General features: G+C 48.5%; 2 protein-coding genes across 2 annotated transcripts in view; one reads left to right on the forward strand and one right to left on the reverse strand.

Moving 5' to 3' along the window:
- PSMB1 (proteasome 20S subunit beta 1) overlaps positions 1-10,878 on the reverse strand; it is a 36,683-nt gene extending 25,805 nt beyond the window's left edge. Inside the window, exons 1-2 of the mRNA XM_083176382.1 lie at positions 10,649-10,878; positions 6,489-6,596 (exon numbers count right to left, since the gene is read on the reverse strand). Coding sequence (XP_083032508.1) covers positions 6,489-6,596; positions 10,649-10,758 — 218 coding nt within the window. The 5' untranslated portion in view covers positions 10,759-10,878. The remainder of the gene's footprint in view (positions 1-6,488; positions 6,597-10,648) is intronic.
- The window catches only part of TBP (TATA-box binding protein), a 104,157-nt gene continuing 101,481 nt past the window's right edge, over positions 10,868-13,543 (forward strand). The window contains exon 1 of the mRNA XM_083176381.1: positions 10,868-11,010. The gene's annotated coding sequence lies outside the window, so the exon portion shown is untranslated. The remainder of the gene's footprint in view (positions 11,011-13,543) is intronic.

Raw genomic sequence — 13,543 nt, forward strand, 5'->3', positions numbered from 1 at the left:
CAGACGGGCCCACTGTGCTGTAAGGCTCCTGTGACAGGTTAAACAAGAACAGACTTCTACCTACCAAATTTGATTAACACTAGGTATGTATTATAAACATAGTGAAAATATCCCATCATAGTGAAAACACACAATAGATGGGAACAAAAATAAAATATGAAGCAAACAAAGTCATAATTCATTCCTATTACAGTCCTAGAGATCTAAACCATTTTATCAGCCTGGGAAAAATCAAGACTATTCTGTTCAACATACAGATAGCGCAGGGCTTGTCTTTGCTGGGGATGGCGGAGGACTCGCCACCCGCCATCCCCCGCCCCGCGCCATCTGTATGTCGGAAGGGGACGCGCGTGCACGAGGTGCACGCGCGTCCCGTTCCGACGGAGCTTTTGCCCGGGTCCCCGCCGGCTTCCCCGGGTCCCCGCCGGTCCACACCGCCCCCCCGCAGCCCCCCGCAGCCCTGCCCGTCTCCCTGAAGCTGGAGACGGGCAGGACTGCACCCGCCGCGCCGCCTCGCCGCCCGGCTATTGAGACGCTCGTGCGTGGGAGACGCACGAGCGTCTCATTCAGCCAGAGCGCCAGATTGCTGGCGGATCGCCAGGGACACGGTCCTGGCGCTCCGCCAGCAATAATAAGCCCTGCTCCATCTGTATTTTCTCCTTCATCCTCTGGGGACACTGAAGTACTACGCTGGGGATAGTGTGGTGTTATGGAGGAGTTGGCACTTTAAGAACTTGAAGTGTGGTGTGGCTCCTCCCCCTCTATCCCCCCCTCAGACTCCAGTCTTAGTTTAGTGCCCGGAGGAGTAGGATCCCTGGGCAAGAGGCTCCCGCAGGGGTCTCTGGTTGTCCGTTTTTTGTTTTATATAGAAGTGTGCAGGCAGCCTGAGTGTTAGACTGGCTGCCTGCAGTGTGTATAAAGCTCTCTGGGAGGTCAGAGCGGCACTGCGTGCGGTGCACGCTGCTGACCTCAGCCGCCTGCACTCTAGGTGTGGGGAAGCAGCCACAGCCGCTCGCGGCTTGTGTTACTGCTCCGTTGGCTAGTCACCCGCCGGAGAGATCAGGACTGGGGCGCTGGGCGCCGGGTGACTGCTGGATCAGAGTCACGCGCTGGTCCAGCTGAGGGGCAGACTGTGTCTCAGCGCCGCTGTCCTCAGCGCGCGCTGGGACGGAGGAAGGAGGAGGCGTGTCATGGGCGTCTCCTCCAGGTTAAAAATCCTCAGTGCGGCAAACGCTGCCTTCCTAAAGCCCACGCTGCCTTCCTCTGTTTGTTGTGCCTCTTCAGAGCCCTTCTGCTTCAGGACAGCAAAGCGTTTTTCATCCCAGACTGGACAGACTGTGTCACTGCGCTGGGTGAGTGAAGGGGTTATCCTTTTTAGGAGTCCCCGCTTGGAGTATTCAGGTGGGCTAATTCGGGGAAGGTGCGCTCCTCTCCCCCTATTGTATTTCCTTCTTTTACACTGCTGGGTTTACACTGCTATCTGTGTGGCTGTGTTAGAGTGTGCTGAGTGAAGGAAGTGTTTGTATTGGATTGCATTATGGCAACAAAAGCTTCTGGCTCTAAGGCTTCTCAGAAGCTGTTCACCTGCACTCAGTGTAATCAGCAATTTACACAACATGTGAAAGGTGTGTCACTGTGTAAGGATTGCTATAAAGGAGGGGCTGTTCAACAGCAAGCTGCTCTCCTTAATGCTGAAGGGGTTACAAGTGTGTTAGCTACCTTAGCTTCTGAGCTGGCAGCGTCTCGTAGGGACAGGGAGATTTTACATTCTCATCTGTCTACTATGTCTTCTGCTGAGCCTTCATGGGCCAGAGAGTTGATTAGGTCAGTGGATTCGCTGGTACAATCCACCGTTATGCCTACACAGTCCAGCGCCCCCCCTCCACCTAAAAAAAGGGGTGCTCCTTTGGTTTTGAGGATTGATACCTCTGATGAGGAGGAAGTTAACCCTCTAGAGGAGGGGGAGTGTCAGGTGTTGGATGATACCTTTGCACCTGTGGATGAAGAGCAGGGTGTTCAGGATGAGGCTCAAGGTTTAGAGGCCTTGATTCAGGCTATTAAGGTGACTCTTAATGTTGCTGAGCAAGAACCTCCTGCTCCGGTTTCTATTTTTGGCCGTCCTGTTAAAGCTGCGGTAACTTTTCCTGAGTCCATAGAGTTGGAGAAGCCTCTGTTGGACATTTGGAAAGTGCCTGAGAAAAAGTTTCAGTTATCCAGGCGCTTTAAGGCGTCTTACCCTTTTGCCCCGGAAGCCAGGGCGAAATGGGAGAACCCGCCGTTAGCGGACGCTTCCGTCTCTAAGCTTTCAAAGAAGGCAGCGCTTCCCATTCCGGGAGCGGTGGCCCTGAAGGAGGCGCCAGATAGGCGTTTGGAGGCGGGGCTTAAGCACATCTTTTCTACGGCTGGGGTCTCTTTGCGTCCTATTTTTGTTATCTCCTGGGTCAGCAGGGCCATGGAGAAATGGGCAGAGGATTTGTCCAGGGGCTTGGAGGAGCAGAGGCCTCCTGAGGAGTTAGCTCAGTTGGCTGATCAAATGCGGGAATCCGCGGCATATATTGGAGAGGCGGCCAGGGATTCGGCTTCACTGGTGGCAAGGATCTCGGCTCTGTCTATTACAGCCAGACGGTCTTTGTGGCTTAAGTCTTGGCAGGCGGAGGCGGATATAAAAAAAGCAGTGGAAGCTCTTCCCTTTACGGGGGATGTTCTTTTTGGCCCAGAGCTGGATAGATTAATTGCTCAGGCGACAGGGGGTAAATCTACCTTCCTCCCTTCCTCAGCGCCTCCTCCGAAAAAACCTTACCAGGGTCCGGCTTTTCGCTCCTTTCGAGGGGCCCCAAAATTTAGAGGTAAGTCCAGAGGTTCCTTTACCTCGGGCCGTGGTAGAGGTAGAGGCTTTGGCGCCGCCACCTCCGCCGCGAACCCTGGCTCCCGGCGTGCAGACGCCAAGCAGCCAGAAAAGCCTGCGGCATGACGCCCTCCCCTCCTACCTGGGGGATCCCAGAGTAGGAGCGCGGCTTCTGGATTTCCGGCAGGTCTGGGAAGAATCCTGCAAGGACAAGTGGGTTCTCTCAGTCGTGTCTCGGGGATACAAACTAGAGTTTGCCGGTTCTCCTCCTCAACAGTTTTTTACGATGGGACTTCCGCATGCGGAAAAAGACTCCCAGTTACTACTCCAAGCAGTTCAGCGGTTGTTATCAGCCGGCGTGGTAATGCATGTCCCAACCGATCAACGCAAAGAGGGGTTTTATTCTCCTCTTTTCCTGGTTCCAAAACCAGACGGGTCGGTAAGGCCGATCTTAAATTTAAAGAAGCTGAACGAGTACATGTACCACAGATTCAAAATGGAGTCGCTTCGCTCGGTGGTGGCAGGTCTGGAACCGGGGGAATATTTGGCATCCTTGGACGTCAAGGATGCCTATCTACATATTCCCATTTACGACTTACACCAGAGGTTCCTTCGGTTCGCAATCAAGGACCAACATTTTCAATTTCGGGCTCTGCCCTTTGGCCTGTCATCGGCGCCTCGCCTTTTCACCAAGGTAATGGCAGTCATGGTTGCCTTTCTCCACACACTAGGAGTCAAGATTGTTCCGTATCTGGACGATTTGTTGATAAAAGCCGGATCCAGGAGTCAGCTGGAACAGGCTCTTCACGTGACTTGTCAGACCTTGATTCGGCATGGCTGGATTCTAAACTATGGCAAATCCCAGATGGTACCTTCCCAAAGGATTTTGTTTCTTGGACTGATTCTGGACACAGAAGTACAGCGGGTCTTCCTTCCCTTGGAGAAAATTGCCTCGATTCAGGACTTGGTGAAGCAGGTGCTTCGTCCTCGGAGGGTGTCGGTGCACCTTTGCATTCGGTTGCTTGGCAAGATGGTCGCCTCCTTCGAGGCTCTGCCTTTCGGCCGTTTCCACTCCAGGACATTTCAACTCGATCTGTTGAGACAGTGGTCAGGTTCGCATGTCCACATGCACAGGACGGTAATTCTTTCACCCTGCAGTCGGCTGTCCCTTCACTGGTGGCTTCACACGGCCAATCTGTTGGAGGGGCGTCGGTTCGGAGTCTGGGAGTGGACTATCATCACGACGGATGCCAGCCTGAGGGGCTGGGGGGCGGTTGTGATGGGACGTCACTTTCAGGGCCGTTGGTCTCCGCAGGAATCAAGGCTGACGATAAATATTCTGGAGATTCGGGCTATCCGTCTGGCTCTTCTCAAGGCGGACCTGTTCATCAGAGGGAAGCCGATCCGAATTCAGTCGGACAATGCCACGGCTGTGGCATATATCAACAGACAGGGTGGAACGCGCGGGCGGGCAGCTATGCAGGAGGTACGCCCGATCCTTCAATGAGCGGAGAGGAATTCTCTGGCCTTCTCGGCGGTGTTCATTCCAGGGGTGGACAATTGGGAAGCGGACTACTTAAGTCGCCAGGATGTGCACCCAGGGGAGTGGGCACTGCATGCGGAGGTGTTTGGCCAGATTGTCAATCGTTGGGGGTTACCTCAGATAGACATGATGGCATCCAAACGGAATTGCAAGGTGGCTCAGTATTGTTCCAGGTCACGAGATCCGGAGGCAGTGGCGACGGATGCTCTGACCGCAGAGTGGAATTACCATCTAATCTATGTGTTCCCTCCGTTACCCTTGATTCAGTTAGTACTCAAACGGATCAAGCGCGAGAAGGCAACGGTGATTTTCATAGCTCCAAATTGGCCTCGTCGGCCTTGGTTTGCCGATCTTCAGGGGCTCCTGATAGATCAACCCTGGCTACTGCCTCAAAGAGAGGATCTATTGCAACAGGGACCATTCGTCTACCAAGAATTAAGGCAGCTGCGTTTGACGGCGTGGCTGTTGAGGCCGAGCTGCTGAGTAGGCGTGGGGTACCTAAAGAGGTCATTCCCACAATGATGAGAGCCAGGAAGGAGGTTACTTCCCGGCATTATTACAGGATTTGGAAGGCTTATGTGTCGTGGTGTGAACGACACAAGTGCCCTACAGCTGTTTTTTCTTTGTCCCGATTGTTGAGGTTTCTGCAATCAGGGTTTGAGGCGGGCCTTCGTTTAGGGTCCCTTAAGGTCCAGGTGTCCGCCTTGTCGGTTTTCTTTCATAGGCGATTAGCCTTGATGCCGGAAATACAAACATTTTTGAATGGGGTTCTAAGGCTGCAGCCTCCGGTAAGACCTCCGGAAGAACCTTGGGATCTTCCTTTGGTGCTGGACTATCTCAAGTCGGAGGTGTTTGAGCCTTTAGAATCTATTGATTTACGTTTACTTACCTGGAAGACGGTGATCTTACTGGCTTTGGCATCGGCTAGACGAGTGTCTGACCTCAGTGCTCTCTCATGTCGTTCTCCGTATTTGGTGTTCCACTCAGATAGGGCGGAACTCCGGACTAGATTGGATTACTTGCCAAAGGTGGTGACGGCTTATCATCTTAATCAGCCAATCGTGGTTCCGGCCTTGACAGGAGAGTTCGCTTCACTGGATGTGGTCAGAACTTTGCAGGTTTATGTGGACAGAACCAAGGATCTCAGGAAGTCGGATTCTCTGTTTGTCCTATACTGTTCCGCAAAACGTGGTTGGCCGGCTACCAAGCAAACTTTGGCCAGGTGGATTTGTCTAACCATTAAACAAGCTTATGTTCAGGCCTCCCGGCCTCCGCCTACTAGAGTTTCGGCTCATTCCGCCCGTTCGGTGGGACCTTCTTGGGCGGCGGCCAGGGGGGTGTCTCTTTCTCAGGTATGTAGGGCAGCCACTTGGTCTGGGCCCAATACCTTTATTAAGTTTTATAGGTTTGACACCTTCGCGGCATCCTCTACTAGGTTTGGCCGCGCGGTGCTTCAGGATGCCCAGCGCCTTCCCGCCCGTGGGGATGGCTTTGGGACGTCCCCAGCGTAGTACTTCAGTGTCCCCAGAGGATGAAGGAGAAAATAGGAATTTGGTACTCACCGATAATTCCCTTTCTCCGAATCCGAAGGGGACACTGAGCGCCCTCCCGGCACTGGTCTTCTGGTAAGGGAGGGGTTTTTACAGGTCGCATGTGGCCAGGTTGTGTTGCATGCGATGGTCTGTATGTAAGTTCTTTTGACTTATTTTTGTTTCGGTGTCTTGTTTTCATTCTCTCTCTCTCTCTGTCAGAGGTTTCCTGGTCTCTTTTCTCCTCTCGAGCACAGTAACTAAGACTGGAGTCTGAGGGGGGGATAGAGGGGGAGGAGCCACACCACACTTCAAGTTCTTAAAGTGCCAACTCCTCCATAACACCACACTATCCCCAGCGTAGTACTTCAGTGTCCCCTTCGGATTCGGAGAAAGGGAATTATCGGTGAGTACCAAATTCCTATTTAACTTATGCAAAAAAAGTACATAAATCGCTGATATTTTTTCAACTGTATCATTTCTTTTTTGCATCCTTGTGCCACTCACACTGATTCAATATATTTTAGTGTTAGTAAGCCAGGTAAAGGTTTTAGTGGAGATGGTAACTTACAGTTTGTAGCACTTTGGAGTGTCCCTGCTGTGGATTGAGTAACCTTCACTAAGTCTGGTGTCTGATGCAACAAGTGCAAAATCTTCTCCTGCAAGAGCCAACACGGTACTAGGAAGAGAAAGGAAAACAAGAGGCTAATGACCTTCGTTCATCGGTTCCCAAATTTTGTTGAATCACTGCGTCAAGTTTTTTTCACGGCACCCATGGGCCAAAAATGTATTATGGAAAAATAATAAAATAAAAACATTAAGCTTTGTTTAGATGTCAACTTTAGGGTTAATTATGTGGTGAGAGAGGTTTCCCTTTATCCACATATGACTGACAGCCAGGCTGTAGATATCCTCCAGACATAACTTTTTGCATCTCAGATTTACAAAAAAAGCTTCACTGTTCGCATTCGGCTCATAATGATCATTATAACAAAAATATTTTTAGTGTACAGTTTATTTCATGATACTGCAATTTTTACACAATCCTAGTCACTCTATGCTGGTGCGTCTAGCAAATTTTGGTCTAGTTCTCTTGAAATACAGATCAGTATGTGTTAGAAGCACCACAGCAGTGAACACCACTCCAGGTAGGAAAGAAGAACTGCACAGGTTTTGAAAGGTGCTGGGTGTTAGAATGAACACTAGTTATCTGCTTGTTTGATTCGCCTTTTCAGAAACGGAGAGGAATATAGTGTTCATTCTAGCACCCGCTATCTTTGAAAACCCATGCCGTTCCTCTTCCCTGCCTGGGGTGTCGCTGTCTGCTGTAGTGCTTCTAGCAGTGTGGTCTGTATATCAGCACCGATATGCAAACCAGACCTGTGCTAGAAACACCACAGCAGACAGAGACACCCCAAGCAGGGAAGAGGAACTGCATGGGTTTTCAAAGATAGCGGGTGCTAGAATGAACACTAGAATACACAAGGGGTGATCTCAAGGCATTTACTAAGCGATCTGTCTAGATCACTTAGAAAATGCCCCTACATCGCTCTGTGCGCATCACTGTTGCCCAGCAATTAATATCCAGCATACTGGATAAATCTAGTGACATTGCTGGTCAGGGCCAAGATGCCCACCGGAGAACACTTGCCCTGGCAGATCGCTCAGCACTGACATCACTGTGCAGAGCTGTGTGCCGAGCGATCTACATTGCTCAGAACACTCAGCAGTGTCGCCCCAGGTGTAGGCCCTTCACCGATATAATGTACAATCCATTGTCTACCCAATTTCACTTGAAACCCAGAACACTCCTGATCATGCCACAGAGTGATTGAGTAAACGATCAAAGGGTAAACTTGGATCCTTAAAAGGAATGGAAGCCATATAGCACATTATTGCCACATTGTTCATATATGTCCATAATATCAAGACAAAACATGCTCTGTATTATACTTGCAAGACTATAAAACTGAAAGAACTTAAACAGACAAAGAAAAGGTCTATTCATGAAACAGTGAAGAACGGAGAAGTTGTGCACTGCAACATAATTTTACAGAATGCACTTAATAAATGTTACCTCCAGGGATGTGGAGTCGGAAGAAATTTTGAGTACCCTGAGTCAGCAAACAATGCATTGACTCCAAAAATTATAATTAATGACTTCTCTACTGTAAGAATAAAGACCAATGCATGCAGTGCCTCACGTAACCGCAAAACGAACACGTTAAGTGACCGTGAAAAAGCATGCTTTTCATGTGCTTCACTATATGGCACGCAACGCACAATTCGGAGCACCGATACTTATAAATGTATTCTCCCTTGTAGTTTACAACTTATTTCCAACGTTCAATAAGGTTTTCAATACCTCGTTGGTAGAAATCACCTGGTGTAGACTCGAAAAATTCATTCAACCAAGCTCTCCCACCATACGCACAACATCTTTTTACGCGGATGAAGATCTTGTTTCATGCGCGGGGTCGTTTGTTTACCTTGGCTAAGCCATTCCTTATGCTGGTTCATATTGATGTACAGGCACCATTTTTCGTCGCCAGTAACGATTCGGTAAAGAAATCGTTCCTTGTGTCCATGAATTGAACGGTGACGAGCAAGCAAACCAGCGGAGATTGTGGCTCATTGATTTTTGTTGTCGTCACAAAGCATGCGGAACTCATGCTCCACACTTCTGAACCTTTCCTATTGTTTTTGTTTCCAAAACAACCAAATAATGTGGTTTTTATCTTTGAACTGGTAAAGTTCCTGTTCCTGATGTTTATGCCTACTGCTATTATCCAGCCATTTAATTAATTAATAAAAAAATTAATAAAACTTTGTTTTCATTGTGTTTGTCCTTTGCTTAAATTGTTCAATACAGTAGACTGTTGGCTTCCCAGCCTCTAGTTTCTGTAGTAATAATATGTATGTTGCCTTTATTTCCTTCAAGGAATGTATCAAATACATTGGCATATTAATACAGAGGAGTCGGTGTCAGAAGTACGAGGAGTCGGAACATTCATCTACCGACTCCACAGCCCTGGTTACCTCTATGCTGATTGGTTGCCAGAGTCAACTTCTCACTGTTTCATGAATAGACATCAAAGTCTCTCAAGGCCCAAACACATTGAGTCGCTTTCCCCCTGCCTGGCGCAGCGCTATGCAACGTTGTCCACAAGTGGAAGTATTGAGTATATAAATGCTTTATTTGTTTTTACACTGGTGTGGGTCAAAAACTTTAAATGCATATAATGGGTGTGGGTAACCCCTGTGCTTGAGAGCCCCAAGTATTGAGAGCCCCTTGGGGAATCAGGGCGTTAACGGACCCCTTTATACCATAAGCCCAATTGGGTTTATGTCTCTCTGTCTGGTAGTCTTAGGTGCTTCCCAAGGAAGTCTCTGAGTACAGACAGTCACCCGCCAGGGAGAAGGCAGGAGGGGACCCCCGGGCAGGGAAGTTCCGTACGCCCGCAATGAGGACGACCGGTGGGAAACACCCACAGTGCGGCTGCACTAAGAAGATCACCACGCCAATCACCGACGCAGACAGGGTAAGAAGCAGGTAGCGGGACGCCGCTCCCTGCTTACCTCCTTGTTTCCAGAGAACTTACTCAGAGACTTCCTTGGGAAGCTCCTAAGACTACCAGACAGAGAGACATAAACCCAATTGGGCTTATGGTATAAAGGGGTCCGTTGACGCCCTGATTCCCCAAGGGGCTCTCAATACTGACAAAGATGGGTACACCAAGCACAAGGGTTACCCTCACCCATTATATGCATTTAAAGTTTTTGACCCACACCAGTGTAAAAACAAATAAAGCATTTATATACTCAATACTTCCACTTCTTTTTCTTTAAATACACACATAGGCAGCGCTCAGCCAACCCCCCTTTTTTCTAACCTTTATGACCCACAGGTGGTATGGGACACCCCTGAGGCAGAGCAGCGCCAAACCACATCACCCAAGGGAAGCGCAGTATAGCAACCCATATCTCTAAAGACGTCCACAAAGCCGCTCATCTGCTGATATTACCAGCAGATGAGCAGCTTTCCCGGCTATTATGCGGGCCCAGATGCACTAATCTTCAAAAGTGATAAAATGGAGAGTGATAAACAGCCAGCCAATCACCTCCTAACTGCATTGTCACAGGTTGGGTTCGAAAAATGTCAGGCAGGAGTCGATTGATTACCACTCTCCATTTGATCACTTTTGAATCTTAGTGCATATACACCTTAAAACATTGTTAGCCTTTGGTTTAAATTGAAACGATAAAACTAAGCTCTGTGGGATGGGACCAATTAAATTTAAAAAACTGATTAGTGCTTAAAAAAAATTGCATTCACAAACATCATAGCAATTCCCTCACAGGCCACGAACTCACATTTAATAACAATATTCATTTAAAGGGTGTTATTCCTTATAGAATTCATGTTTTCAGAATTGAACCAATAATATATGATGAAATCAGAAACCATTATCTACTGTATATGACATACATTAAGGCAAATTAACTACACACACACTCTATTACCATCATTTATAAACGACAGGTTTTAAAACATGCTAATGTAGCCAGGCTGATAATAGAACTTTGGTATTGTAAACAAATCTTAGCATCTCCACAGGAAATGGTCCCGTTTGAGGATGTCGTACTTAACGATGGTACAAGGGGATGCCCATGCTATGAAGCCGCTATAGCCAGAGCTTCAGCTTAGTGATGCTGGGGTGAATCTCTTACCCTCCATTGAAAGTGTAGGGGTTGAACCGCTGCTGAACCGGACCCGTATAGTGATAGTCCATGGCTTTGTACAGCTGCTGGCCAGACAGGGAGTCGGACGACAGAAACATCGCGTAACCCAATATAACGCTCTACAACAGCCGGTGACTTCCTCACTGCTGTCTCACTGTTGCTAATATGGCGATAACACCGCTTCCGTCCTCCACCATCCACATCCGGGGAGAGGGGACGGCATCCACGCCTGTCGCTTATGCGAACGCGGCTGCCATCTTGTTGGTTATCAATACTTGACCTGGAAAATACTGTACATCTTTACATTTGAAAAGCGTGAAGAAAGACTTGGTGAACACTTTAATAAAGAGGTACAGTAGCTGCAACTAAATTTGTGTTGCTTCTCAATTTTAGTAGATGTTTAACTTTATGGGTTTTTCTTGCATAAAAATTCTATAAAGAAAGTGCTGAGTTACAGTGCTTATTCAATCTTAATGTCATCAGCATATATATATATATATATATATATATATATATATATGTTTGTGATGATCCCTTTTTCTCCTTTCATATTTAATAAAAATTGATAAATGAGGGTACCATTTTCATACCTCCCAACTTTTGTAGTTGGGAGGTCGGGACGTTCGCGCGGCGAAGCCTCAAGGAAAGGGGGCGTGGTCTCGTGGGATGACGCCCCCGTTTTCACCACATGCGCACAGTGTCTATTCTTGGCAGGCTGGGGGGCTCCCAACTGTCCCCCCCCCACCGTGAGACAATGGCGGCCCCGGGCGGGATGCGGGAACGTCCCCGGATATCGGGACGTTTCCGCGGTAAGCGGGACAGTTGGGAGGTATACATTTTAAAGATTAATTTTTCCGCTTCTGGCGAATTGGTAGTTTAGAATTGCACATTGTATTGTTTGTTTAAAAACCAACATTAAAAATTCACTTTTCATCCTATAGTTCTTTACCTGGATGCATCGATACGGCACAGCTAGGATGATCAGTTTTATTTGCATGCAAAATTTTCACAGGGCCATCTATTGTTAACTCATGGTTGACGACCCTCCCGGAATTACCGGGAGTCTCCCGAAAATCCCCCCAGGAAGGGTCGGCAACCCTCCCGGAATCAGGGGGACCCCCACTGAGCCCCCCGATCGCGGCATTTAAATGCCGCAATCGGCGGCTCTCAGAGGAGGGGGCGGGGTTAAAATGACACACTCGTGTCATTTTAGCCCCGCCCCCTCCATGGAGATCAGTGATTTAGACCAGGCATGTCCAACGTTGGCCCTCCAGATGTTTTGAAACTACACATCCCAGCATGCTTTGCAATAGTTTTAGCATTCTCTAATAGCAAAACTGTGGCAAAGCATGCTGGGATGTGTAGTTTCACAACATCTGGAGGGCCAACGTTGGACATGCCTGATTTAGACTATTTCCCGTAATGGGGGCGGGGCTCAATGACGTCACAGTGAAACCCCGCCCCCTAAACGGGTAATGAAAGTCTCCTCTCCGGGCTTCTCCCGGAGAGGAAAATTTGAAAGTCGGCAACCCTGTGTTAACTTATACCCAGTTCTCGCTGCCGCAAAAAAACTGGGATTTTGCCAGTGCAAGCAGTAATTTCCTGTGTCGTCTCTCAGTGTGAATAGTGTGAGTGAAATTCCTGGGTGTAATGCCCCGTGATTTGCAAACAGGTTTTTTTTTTACAGGGTTATTCCTGGGAATTACATGGGTGTCCGCCAGTGTGAACAGGCGCAAACTGCGTTTTTCACACAGGACGTGAAAATGCAAGCTCATTGGGGAATGAGATCAGGTGACATGTGACTTCCATTTAATGCTGCAGAGAGGAGATGAGACATGGCATACTGGAGGGATGAGGAGGTGCTGGAGCCGCTGACTGTGAGAGGGGAGGAGAAAATAAAGAAGCTGATTGGCACTGTCAAGGATTCGACAGTGTACTACAACATATCTAAAATACTGTCTGCCCGTGGCATCCATAAAACCCAGCAACAGGTTGTGAACAAACTTAAAGCACTTTGTAAGCAGTACTCCAAGGTGCATGATCTCAACCAGAGGAAGAGTGGTGTTGCCCGTATGGACAATCAAAGCTGCTTATTAAACAGCCAATTAAAGCTGCTCTTTCAACAGCCAATAAAAGCTGCTCTTAGATTCCTCACACTTGTTGGCAGGGCAGACCTGGGAATCAGGGTCTAAAGGTCATACGCACTGGGCGACTTTGAGCTGAAAGTCGCTCAAAACAGCAGGTTTGAGCGGCTTTCAGCTCAAAGCCGCCAAGTGTGTATGGCTCGGCCGTGAGCGCTGCTGCGTGCTCCTGCAACATCGCCGGGAAAGCCGTTCATCTGCTGGTTATACCAGCAGATGAGCTGCTTTCAGGACAGCTTTGCATAGCCCTCTGCTATGCAACGCCGTCCTCCCCCCCTCTGTCGGCACTGGGCAGGGGGAAAGCCGCTCAGTGTGTATGCACTGAGCAGCTTTCCCCGCAGGGATGATTGTCATCATCGCTGTCCATACACTCTGGGCATAGTCGCCCAGTGCAGTGCGGTGCAGTGCGAAGGAGGTCTGTGACCCAGCAAAAATCTGGTATTTTTCAGGGGCGGCAATGAGAACATGGAATTATTCAACATCTGAGTTCAGTGGTATATCCAATAAAGGAGCAGCAGCAGGTAGATGGTAAGGAAAGACAGCTCCACTCTGCTAGATGAATGTCAATTTAGTATGACAGCAAATTCAAATTTTATGGCACAGAAGTGCTATTGAGACAGAACAAGGGCAGATCTACTGCTGTGATGGACACCTGGCAGGTCATACCTCGAAGGTGTAAATACAGTTCTCTGTAAGCAGCATTCACAACAACATTGAGATAGCCAGGGATATAAAACATTAT

Source organism: Crinia signifera, chromosome 3, assembly GCF_055691185.1.
Source record: "Crinia signifera chromosome 3, ASM5569118v1, whole genome shotgun sequence".
Lineage (NCBI taxonomy): Eukaryota > Metazoa > Chordata > Amphibia > Anura > Myobatrachidae > Crinia > Crinia signifera.